General features: G+C 49.7%; 1 protein-coding gene across 1 annotated transcript in view; it reads left to right on the forward strand.

The window, feature by feature from the left end:
- The window catches only part of ptprga (protein tyrosine phosphatase receptor type Ga), a 203564-nt gene that overhangs the window by 183506 nt on the left and 7558 nt on the right, over positions 1–12500 (forward strand). The window contains exons 14-22 of the mRNA XM_080845877.1: positions 1554–1645; positions 5722–5813; positions 9761–9857; positions 9962–10044; positions 10295–10429; positions 10567–10701; positions 10948–11120; positions 12020–12155; positions 12312–12458. Coding sequence (XP_080702003.1) covers positions 1554–1645; positions 5722–5813; positions 9761–9857; positions 9962–10044; positions 10295–10429; positions 10567–10701; positions 10948–11120; positions 12020–12155; positions 12312–12458 — 1090 coding nt within the window. The remainder of the gene's footprint in view (positions 1–1553; positions 1646–5721; positions 5814–9760; positions 9858–9961; positions 10045–10294; positions 10430–10566; positions 10702–10947; positions 11121–12019; positions 12156–12311; positions 12459–12500) is intronic.

The raw sequence follows: 12500 nt of genomic DNA on the forward strand, positions 1-12500 counted from the left end.
TCTGCTTCTTGGGGGGAGGGAGGGAGGGCATGGGAGCGGTGGTTTCTGTGTTCCCTTAGGGGGGTTGTGGCCATTTTGCCCCGAGGATCTGGATGAAAGAAGAGTGGGCAGTTGTGACGTAATCCAGACAGGCCCCCTCTCCGCCCCTTCTCTCACTCTAGCTCTCTCGTTCCCCTCCTCCTCCTCCCTCCCTCTCTCTCTCTCCAGTCTCTCGTTTGGCAGCAGCATGCACGCGCTGCTGTCCGTCCTCTCCTGTCCGTCCTCTCCTGTCCTCTGCTCCCTCTGTGTCCTTTAGGATGACCAGCCTATGCTCACTTCTCTGCATCAAGTCCAGGTAGGACCACTGGACACATGGCAACAGGCAACCCTCCCTTTACCCCCTTCTACTCACCCACCTCTACTCTCATTTCTGAGGCCGTGTGTGTGTGTGTGTGTGTGTGTGTGTGTGTGTGTGTGTGTGTTGTGTGTGTGTGTGTGTGTGTGTGTGTGTGTGTGTGTGTGTGTGTGTGTGTGTGTGTGTGTGTGTGTGTGTGTGTGTGTGTGTGTGTGTGTGTGTGTGTGTGTGTGTGTGTGTGTGTGTGTGTGTGTGTGTGTTTGTGTGTGAGTTTGTGAGAGAGAGAAAGAGAGAGGAAGAGAGAGAGCGGGACACCCTAGACTTCAGTTAAAGATGCATAGCTCTATAGGTTGAACTCCTTCAGCCCAAAGCTGTTTCAGGTTCTAAACTAACCAGTTAAGTCTTCCTTGACACCCCCCAAGACATGCACACACACACACCTTCACAACTGTCTCTCTTCTCCTCCTCCTCCCCCTCATCAAGCCTTTCAGTGATCCGATCTAACCCTGTCGACTGTCTCTGCTGCGTTGGTTTTAATCTGCATAGGAAAGGAGCCAAACCTGTTTCTGTTTCCCAGCGTTTTCAAAGTTTACTTATTCTCCCGCCCAGCAAGCTTGTGTGTGTTTGTGTGTGTGTGTGTGTGGCGGTTCTTCCCAGAAGTCCGCCAAGCAAAAACACTCCTTACTTTGTATTTGTCTTGTGAAGCACTCCAGAGTTTGTCTTTATGTAGTCACAGTCTTGTGATATCAGAGGGAACGACGCGTCTCCCCGGGACTTGGGGAAGGGTGAGTGCGAGTGTGTGTTTGGGTTGTGTGTGTACGCCATCGCGTAGGCTTGGGTAAGATCAAAGACATATACGAGAATTTCGGACTTTGGTTATGCTATTGAGTGTGTGTGTGTGTGTAGAGCGTTTGTGTGTGTTTCAGTGCTGTCGTCCTTTTTTTTATCGGTACACATTAATCTGGAGCGATTGTGTGCTAACATATTCATTGTGTTTACATGAGGCCCTTTTCTTTCCAACAGGAGTTCAAAGTACATCTTGATCCTGTCCCGTGTCTTGCAGCGCCATCTGTGTTTACTTTAGTGGGGATTGTCACCTATGGTGTTTGTGATGACAAGAGTCGTTGCATTATTCACAGGTCCTTATGCTCTCTCTCTCTCCCTCTCCCTCTCTCTATCTCTGTCTCTCTCTCTCTCTGGCTCTTTCTCTGTATATCAGGAGGTGTTTCCAGACGGCTCATTTCTATGTGGAGGACAGCAGCTCCCCACGGGTGGTTCCCAACGAGAGCATCCCTGTCATCCCCATCCCAGGTAAGGACACTCGGCAGTGACACCATGCTCAGAGCCATTCCCCGGGTCCCGGGGTCACACTCACTCCCGGACACAAAGGAAGAGAGAGGAGAGCCACTTTCAGTCAGAGGCGGATAGAAAAAGAAATATCTTGGATAGCATATATAACATTAAAAGTGTATTGTGCTCTCTTATTAATTATGTATTAAGTTGACCATACATAGTTCCTAAGGACACTTCATATAAATTGAGGGCAATTTCTGGAATTGCACTGTGAAGGCTCACTGTCTTGGCTGACTGTCACAGTCCTCTCTGGTTCTCTGTTACAGACCCTAGGTGTCCTTTAGCAGGTGTGAATGGGAGAGCAAGGCTGTCATACGGCTCTGTCAGATCCGCCTCCTCACATTTCCACTGTTATTTCAAACTGACCTGGGAACTGTGAGGCAACCTGAGCCCTTGACTAGCCCCAGGCTATCATTTTAACTTAGCTCTCGTTTCCTCGAAGGGATATTGCCATGTTCAACACCTTCAGTCCTAGAATAGTCATAATCTGTGGGCTGTTTACCAGTTTGGAAGTGTATACACATGGGGGTGTGGGTGGGTGACTTGCTTAAATACTCAAAACACCTACCTCCGCAAATAATCGTTGCCAGGATAAAGATATAGTCGTCTTTTTTATAATTCCTGTCTGTGGATTGCATATCTTGGAGATTAGTTTAATGGCCGTCCACAGTGTAAAAATCCATTGCCACATTGATTGCTCATGAACCGGGTCAAGTGAAGCTCTCAAGCCAGGTGAAGGGGAACCGGCACCAGTGGGGCTCACTAGGAGGCAGTGAAAGGTTTATGTCTGTTATCAGTGACCTGTCAGCCTGCCTCGCAACATAACTGACATTTCTCGCCGAGTGTTAGTGCACGTTTCAGTGAGTGTCAGCTCTCGTTTCGCTGAGTGTGAGCGTGAGGTCAGGAGCCCCGGTGCTCTCTGGAGGCTCCTGGGCTGGCTGGCTGTTAGAGATGTCCATCTGTCCGTCTGTCTGTCTGCCTGTCTGTCTGTCTGTCTGTCTGTCTGCCTGTCTGTCTGTCAGGTTTGAGCACGTTGTTGCGTTCTCCACCCTGGCAGCGGTGAGGGATTTGTTCTATTAGCGGTGATGTGGAAAGTGACAACTCTCCCTTCCCCCTCAGACTGATTCACAGAGTCCCCTGAAACAAACCCAAATATGAGCTTTATTGATGCTCAAACAATAGCCATGGCACAGGGCCCTGGATCAAGTTGTGTGCCTGGTTGTACGTCTGTGTGTGTATTTGTTATTTGTGTGTGGGAGTGTGAGTGTGGCTGCGTGTCTGTGTGTGTGTGTGTGTGTGTGTGTCTGCTTGTCTGTGTGTGTGGGGGGGGGGGGGCATGTGTGTGGGTGTGTGTGTGTGTGTGTGTGTGTGTGTGTGTTTGTGTGTGTGTTTTGTCTGCATGCCTTTGTGCCAGCTTTGGCACTGGACAGCGTTGGTATTCAGAGGGACATGTCTAATGGCGGGCACCTCACTGTTGCCCTCCTCTGCCACATAATTGAGTCTGTCAGCTCCAATAATAGTAGCCCATAAACCCCCTCTATATAAATGAATTGCACTCTGTAAAAAGGCCTAAAAAAAAAAGTGTGTCCCTCTTTAAAAAAACACCTTCTTAGGAAATACAAGGGCTGTTATAATTACGGATACCTTTCAAGGAAAACCACAGATGGCATTAACTCGCTGTGTCTGGATGCCCTTGTCTGTATTTGATACGCAGTCTTATTTACGAAGTAAAGGCTTAGGAGATCAATGAGTTTAGATTATGGCCTAACTGTGTTCTGGGTAATGTAGTTTACATCCATCTGTCCCGCCAGCTCATATGGAATAATGGAAGTGATTACAGGTTTATTCTGTTAGTCCCCACACAAAGCTGTAAATGCTGTGAACTGAATCCAATTTCTGAGCTCTGACTCATCCAGAATAATGCGTCCACAATGGGCCCCCGTCATGGAAGCTGAGGAGGGAGAGAGAGAGGGGTTGAGGCCTTTTCTGCCGTGTGGGTTTTTGGTGTTATTTCTTTTAGCTCAGCGGTTTCCCACGCGTGCCTTGTTAAGCATGGGGTCCATGCTGTGTTGAGTTTGGAACTCGGCAGGGAATTTTTGTAAGTTTTGTTCTTTGAGCAGAGCGAGAGGTTTTGAGTACCGGTATGAGCTGGTACAGTTTTCTTTGTGAGGCTGTGAGTGTGTGTGTTTTCATGGTTGTTTTCTTGGGTATTTCACTGTAATGACTGTTGATGTTCTGGTATCAGTTGTGGGACTACATGTCACTGCCAGCGTGCGTGTGCATGTGTGCGTGTTGTGTATGATTATCTGCTCACGTCCAATTGCTCTGAAGTGATCTTATGGAGTGTGACGTGTGTGCCGTTTGTCTTGTGTTTGTGTGTGTGTGTGTCGCGTGTCGTGTCTTTGGTCGTTTGTCGTGTCTGTCGTGTGTGTGTGTGTGTGTGTGTGGGTCTGGAGCGCGTGCGGTGCAGACCCAGGGCTGACTGATGAGTGGCAGATTGAAGGCTCAGATTACTCCACGTGGTCCCACCGGGGCCTCCAGCCTGTAACCCCCTCTCCTCCTCCCTTAAACCCGGAGATGAGCACTCATCCAGCCTTCCACACCTCATAGAGCCTAATATTCAAACCTAAATACCCCCCCCCACCCACCCACACACACCCACATCCACATATCTCTCTCTCTGTGTGAAAAGAAGTAAAGCAGCAGAGGATGTCAGTTCCTGAGTGACTGCGCTGGGCCAGTTCTCCACCACTGCAAGGACTGACTGCCTCCCCCTGCTTCTAAGCCCAATGGGCCAACAGATTGAGAGGGATGAGTGGGAACAGTGCGTGCAAGACATACAGACAGAGCCAGAGGGCTCTTTTGGGGGGGGAAGGGGGGGTTCTGGGAGCTGTGGGCTCCATTGAGGGCCCTGCACTGGGGGCCGATAAAAGCCACAGGGACCACTAATGATTCACCCTCATCGGGCTTAATCTCCCTCTGAATGTCCCACCCGAGTTCAGAACCTCCACTGCAGTCACTCCAAAGCCCTTCTAACCTTAATCTACTGCGTGTTGGTATTATACATATTTATGGGCTCATTTTGAATGTTTGGTGGGCTGCTGCGCTCGCTAGTAGCAGCAATTGGTGTTGCACACGGAGATCAAGCATCTAATGAGCAGCAGATCAAGGAAACACATCAACAAATATAAACATCTTATTTAGCCACATTAGCATCCGTAATTGCAGTTTAAAGCGGTATATCATTTGTGTATTTATTTATTTCCGAGCGGGCCTGTAGCTGCACGGCGGATGTTTAATGAGAGGAGCGGAGGGGGGCAGAATGTGAGATTTGAGAATGTTTGTAAACGCGCCTGGTTTGCAGTCGGCGCTGTCAGGACTCATAAGCAGTACTGCTGCCAACGTGTCACTTCCTGTTTAACGGGCTTGATGTGGCACTCGCGTCCCGGTTAGTGCATGAAAGTCCCGGCGAACAAACCGCTCACAGAGAGAGGCGTACCAACAAGCGCATCAGGACATCGGGGGTGCACATGAATGGAGGGCTGTGTGTTGTATGGCGGTGGGGGGTGTCCACATCAAGATCACACACATCAGCAGCCCCAGAGAGATATGGTGGTGGTCGGGGGGAGGGTGGATTCAAGCTTGTGTCCTTACTTCTTAACTCACATTTCCAGCAAAGTGGATAACCACAGACAGACCGGGCGTGAATCATTTATGGCCCTGTCGACGAGATGAAAGCGCTGAACTTCTCTCACCTACGAGAAACACAAGCTGGTGGAACATGAATAATCCATGCTTTTTCATTTGTCTCATTGAAATATTTAAAGTGCCTCTCAGGAGGGGAGGGGGGGACCCCACCACTACCACACACCCCAAAACAGTCACCCCACACACACACACAAACCCACACACACATGCAACACCAACTCCAGTGGGAATTTCACAACGCTGGCTCCCAACTTTTCGTGACCTCTCCTGCGCCGATCTTCCATCTTTCACCTTTGCTATTCTGTTTTTTTTTAATTTTTTTTCAGATGACATGGAGGCCATCACTGTCAAGCAGTTCCTCAAGCACATTTCTGAGCTGTATGCCAACAACCAGCATGGCTTCTCCGAAGACTTTGAGGTGAGCAGTCTGCACTCGTGTCTCACGCAATCTCTCTCCCTCTCTCTCTCTCTCTCTCTCATGCGCTCTGTCTAGTTCCCATGCTTTTGGGGTTTCTTTCACCAGCTGTTCACACTGAGCCTCATGTCAAAGCATGAAATCTAGAAAAAGCCATGGGCACCATTCTTCCGTAAGACTGCGTTGTGTTATGTGTTCTACATTCATTGACTGGTCATGGGGAGTTGGTGCGGAAAGAAAACTCCAGTGGGTTCATGCAGCTCCGTGATACCTGGAGATCCCCTTTTTGAGCTGCCGTCAGATTAAATAATCATTGACCTGTTATGGAGACACACCTGCTAAGCAAGAGCTTCAATTATTTACTGGCTTTATTGAGCCAAGCCGCCTCATTCACTACCGGAGCCTGTGTCACATACATGATCTAATGATGTGTAGGAATGGGCCTCTGGCACCACAACCAAGCCTTTGATAGCCTCCTCCATCCAAGCCCTCCAGCAGCCTCTTCCAGGCCAGCACTTCAGGTGATCCCCTCCATGTTTCTAGGAAAAGGCCTTTCATTCGCTGCAGTGGATGCTCCTCTCTCTCCCCGCTAGATGGTTTGGATAGACGGTAATCCCTGTGCCTTGGTTTGATCCGTGCGGATATGAGGGGTATCATGAGCGAGATGGGCAGTGCAGTGGCTGATAGCCTAGGTCACACCCTGTACACAAACTTAGTGGCTCACTCCAGTGGAAGCCTTCAGCTCTCAGGAGAGGAACGGTTTCGATCATGCTCAGAGAAAAGGGTGTGTGTGTGTGTGTGTGTGTGTGTGTGTGTGTGTGTGTGTGTGTGTGTGTGTGTGTGTGTGTGTGTGTGTGTGTGTGTGTGTGTGTGTGTGTGTGTGTGTGTGTGTGTGTGTGTGTGTGTGTGTGTGTGTGTGTGTGTGTGTGTGTGTGTGTGTGTGTGTGTGTGTGTGTGTGTGTGTGTGTGTGTGTGTGTGTGTGTGTTTATGTTTATGCGTGTGTTTATGCGTGTGTTTATGCATGGGTCTTAGCGGAAGGTTTTTTCAGTGTGTACAGCAGAGAGGCCTGCCTCATGCCCTCCTTACCTCTCTCTTACTCTTTTCCCTCTCTCTTTTCTCTATCACTCTCCCCCTTCTCTCTGTCTGCCTCCATCATTTCTCCCACAAGCTCACACACTCTTTCTCCTCTCTCCATCTTGTTCCTCAGAGCCCTCGCCCCCTTCTCTCCCTCTCCTCAGGCCAGTCAGTTCTCCAGTGAGAGACAGACAGACAGAGGCGAAGGGATGGAGGAGTGGGATAATGGGCAGGGGTGTGGGTTGGGAGAGGGGGTACCCAGGGATAATGAGGGTCCTCGTGGGTAGCCCAGGGGGAGCAACAGGGCCCCCTCCTTTGTCCCCTCAGGCTGGTTGATGGACACGGAGAAGTGGTTTGAGAGAGCTGCTCGCTCCAGGCCTCAGTGGAGAGCTATGTGCTCTCTCTGGCCCTTTATTCAGCCTCTGAATCCAGTCAGGAGAAAAGAGGTGGGGGAGGAACTACACACACACCCACATTCACATACACATAGACATACACATACACACACACACACACACACACACACACACACACACACACACACACACACACACACACACACACACACACACAATCACACACACAATGTTTTTCTGCACTAGGGGCTGCTTTTCGTTCCCCCTAACAAGTAGCTTTGTGCAATGGGGACCAGGGAGGGACGTGGACTGGGTTGTAAAAACCTGAGGAGAGAGAGGCAGGGCTGAGGAGACTGGAGAGGGCCACAGAGAGGCCACAGAGGCAGGGCTGAGGGTGATGGGGATGTTGGGGGTGGGTGGGTTGGGCAATGGAACAGTGTTCAAGGCTACAAGCTGGGGAATCCTGGATGGGAAAATCTAGGTGCATGAAAGCTGCATTTGCATTCCATTCATAGACAAGAGTCTCATCATCACATTGCTGAGATGAGTATGCAATGCATGTTTTAAAGGAAGAGAGAGCATGACTGTGACGGTGTAGTGTGACGGTGGCTGGAGAAGGTTGCAGACGTACACTATATCAGGTGCAAAAGGGACACATCCATTGCCTCACACTTCCCATGGCGCCTCTAGAAAGAGCATAAGGCAGAGGAGAGATTGAGTCGTCTACACGCCTGTATGCTACACACACACACACACACACACACACACACACACACACACACACACATATCTCTTAAGAGCCCCCTGGCACATTCCTGTATTATTATTTTCCCAAGCTGAGCTCATCTGGACCCTGTTCTCATGTCACATGTTTAACATGTACACACACACACGTTTTTCCTGGCTCCAGTGGCCATGCATGATTGTGTGTGTGTGTGTGTGTGTGTGTGTGTTCGTGCGGGCGGGCCAGCTGTGTGATTGATCTTCTGCACAAGGTCTGGGCAGCCCTCCAGTGGCTGCCCGTGACATGTTCTCTGTAGTGCAGGTAATAGGAGTCTGTGTGTGTGTGTGTGTGTGTGTGTGTGTGTGTGTGTGTGTGTGTGTGTGTGTGTGTGTGTGTGTGTGTGTGTGTGTGTGTGTGTGTGTGAGAGAGCGAGAGAAAGAGTGAGAGTGCACACATACATGCATATGTTTGAACTGGATACAGAGAAAGGGCGACCATCTGGCAAATGCATTGACTTGCTGCCTCACAGCATAACTCAAGTCCTTTTCTTCTGCACTCACACACACACACACACACACACACACACACACACACACACACACACCAAACAATGTTTATTCTCATCTCACCTTCTGTCACACCAGTCATCGATATCCGGCCGCTCCCTCCGCTCTGAAAATATCCCCAGTGCCTCGTGACCAGACATCCAGGACACCTCCCTCTCTCCCTCCCTCCCTCCCTCCGCTGCCACGGCTGTAAATCCACGCAGTAAATAACTTCCGCTGCCTTCCAAATGGAGAACTTTCAAAGATACCCGCTTGAGATAGCAGCCTTGATGGATGTTTCTGGGGGGGAAACAAACCCTGAAACTCACACTCACACATACAAACACACACACACACAAACACACACACACACACACACACACACACACACACACACAAACCCTGCAACTCACAAAAGTTGACATAGGCTTCCTTCAGGAAAGAGAAGAAGGAGAGAAAATACACGTGGAGTTTTCATACACAAACACATACACATAAAGGTCCACACACACACACAGACACACACACACATAAAGGTTCACACACAGACATACACACAACATTAAAGGTCCACACACACACACAGACACACACACACATAAAGGTTCACACACAAACACACACACACACACACACACACACACACACACACACACACACACACACACACACACGCTGAGTGGCTCAGGAGGAAGTGGCAGTGAGGCAGTGGGCTGTGACTAGTCCAGATGGCATGGAGAGGACACCCTTCTCAGCTCCCTCAGACATGAGCACTTTAACATGATTACCAGTCTGCTGAGAACACACACACACACACACACACAGATGGACACACATGCTCATGCATGCATACAACCACACACACACACACACACACACACACACACACACGGACACACATGCACATGCATTCATTCACACACACAAACAAACACACACACACAGATCGACACACACACATGCATAAACACACCGATGGACACATGCACGTACACACACACACACACACACACACACACACACACACACACACACACACACATATACACACACACAGATGGATGCATACTCATGTACACACACACACACACACTATGCCTTTTCAAAAAGTAACAACTCTAACCCATGTTAACCAATAAGTCATAGTCCAGTGTGTTGTTTTGTCTGTTATATAGTAATGTTGTGCACATCTTTTCTGTCAGTCATTCTGTGGCAAATGTTTGACTGGGACATCCTGTCTTGTCCTGCAGGAGGTGCAGCGATGCACGGCAGACATGAAGATCACGTCAGAGCACTCAAATCACCCTGACAACAAGCACAAGAACCGATACATCAACATCGTAGCCTGTGAGTGTGCCTTACCGTATACAGTGCAGTCATACAGCAGATTAGAATTAGACTCGTTTGTCTTCCTGACCTGGCCTGACCTCACCTGACCTGTTGATCCTCAGATGACCACAGTCGTGTGAAGTTACGGCCCTTGGCCGGGAAGGACTCCAAACACAGTGACTACATCAATGCCAACTACGTTGATGTAAGTCTGTTCATTTCAGCCACCTTCGTAAATGATTGAACACTTCTGTGTGTGTGTGTGTGTGTGTGTGTGTGTGTGTGTGCGTGTGCGTGTGCGTGTGCGTGTGCGTGTGCGTGTGCGTGTGCGTGTGCGTGTGCGTGTGCGTGTGCGCGTGCGTGTGCGTGTGCGCTTACCTGTGGGACACTTCTTCCGTTTTAGTTAGTGGATGTGTATGGGTACAGTTCCCCAGGACTCTCTTTGTGTCTTACAGGGCTACAACAAGCCCAAAGCCTACATTGCAGCTCAGGGACCTCTGAAGTCGACGTTTGAGGACTTCTGGAGAATGGTGTGGGAGCAGAACACAAGCATCATCGTCATGATCACAAACCTGGTGGAGAAAGGAAGAGTATGTACAGTCTTTACTTTGCTCGACTGTCCCACGCTTGATATCGTTGTAGAAATTAAATATACCCAAAATTTCTTCTAATCAGAGGACTGAGATGTAACTTGAGTCTTTTGCGGGTGTCTGTTGTGTCCTCACAGAGAAAATGTGACCAGTACTGGCCTACAGAAAACAGTGAGGAGTATGGAAACATCATCGTGACTCTGAAAAGCACTAAAGTGTATGCCTGCTACACGCTAAGACGTTTCACAGTGCGAAACACAAAAGTTAAAAAGGTTAGTCTCTTCAAGGTTCTTTTCTCTTTCCTTCTCTCTATCTCTCACGCTTGCTCTCTTGCTTGCTCATTCGCTCTCTTTTACTCTTGTAGCGTATTCCAATTCAAAATGTCAGCACACCTGCTGAAAGACTGTGTAATGCTAACAAATCGCTTAGAAGTTCAGAATGCCATATGCTGTACAAGCTCCCCACCGCTTCCCATGTCTGTTGGCTTCATCTCTTCCCATGACCCTCCACCCTTGCAGGGTCAGAAAGGCAACCCTAAGGGCCGACAGAGCGAGCGGACTATCATCCAGTACCACTACACCCAGTGGCCTGACATGGGCGTGCCTGAGTACACCCTGCCTGTCCTCACCTTTGTGCGCAAGTCCTCTGCCTGCCAGACGTCCGACATGGGCCCCATGCTGGTGCACTGCAGGTAGGTTGGACCTCCAGACCACTAGAGGGCGGTCTGTTTTCCTATGAGGCTCATCCCACAAGAGTGCAGTGTGTGTGTCCCATCAGTGTGTGCATGCATATGTGCCTAGAGGTCACAAACAAGTGGTGGCAAATTCAAAACATTTAACAATTCAAAAAATTCGTTCAAATGCAGCGTCCCTGGCACCTCCTTGTATAAGGTTATTCTGCCAGACATTGACCGCCGGGCTGATTAGGCGGCCATGCCTTTTCCAAGGGCCCTAATTTTCCAGACAGAGTCTCGGCGTGGCTGGGGGAAATCAACTGTAATTGTCCGCGCCGAGCTCCAGCGTAATGAGAGCACCGCCTTATAATGTCATCTGTCCGGCGCTGTTAGATAATGACCCTTCACAGCAAGCGTGCTGTTTCCACACAGTCAATTATGGCGCGCTGCCTGGCCGACTGCGCCTTTTCCCTCATTACTGTGCCCGTGACCTGGAGTGACCTCGCACCACCACTACAGCCCCACACCGACACCACCCCCTCACCCCTGCCCCCCAACCTCTGCTCTGAAGGGACGGGAGCAGGAGTTTGAACCCTCCACCTGCCCCTCTGAACCTCCACTGTTAATCACTAAACCAGTGCTCTTGGCCTCGCTCATTAACCCATTCTGCATGCACAAGGGAGGGAACCTGGAAACGCTGAGCTAAATGCAGACGTTTTGGCTGAGTTGCGGCTTGGCTGAGCAGTGGTGTGTGGGTGTGTGTGCGCGTGCGTGCATGCATGCACGCTGTTGCTTCCAAACTTTTTAAGACAATGTAAACCAATTGATACACAGCCCACCTTGATGGTTATGCTTAGATAAAATCCTGTTTTTTTTGTTTTGTTTTTTGACTGATTTTGCCCTCCTCTGCCCCCCAGTGCTGGTGTTGGCCGCACAGGCACATACATAGTCATCGACAGCATGCTGCAGCAGATCAAGGACAAAGGCACAGTCAACGCCCTGGCCTTTCTCAAACATATCCGCACCCAGCGCAACTATCTGGTCCAGACGGAGGTAAGATCCCTGTCCCCACAAGTCCAGGCCTCTGTTTGAATATGTTCACTCAAAGTGATAATGACAATGTCTAATTTCATCTTTTTATTCTCTCACACACTCTCTCTCTCTCTCTCTATCTCTCTCTCTCTCTGCCTGACTCCCTTCTGCATTTAGGAGCAGTACATTTTCATTCATGATACCTTGATGGAGGCCATCATGGGCAAGGAGACTGAGGTGCTGGGCACTCAGCTCCATAGCTACGTCAACAGCATCCTCACACCTGGTCCGGGGGGCAAGACGCGCTTGGAGAAGCAGTTCAAGGTCGGTGAAGCCTCTGCACTGGAGCCTCACACACACACACAC

Source organism: Sprattus sprattus (assembly GCF_963457725.1).
Source record: "Sprattus sprattus genome assembly, chromosome: 10".
NCBI classification, from domain to species: Eukaryota; Metazoa; Chordata; class Actinopteri; order Clupeiformes; family Clupeidae; genus Sprattus; species Sprattus sprattus.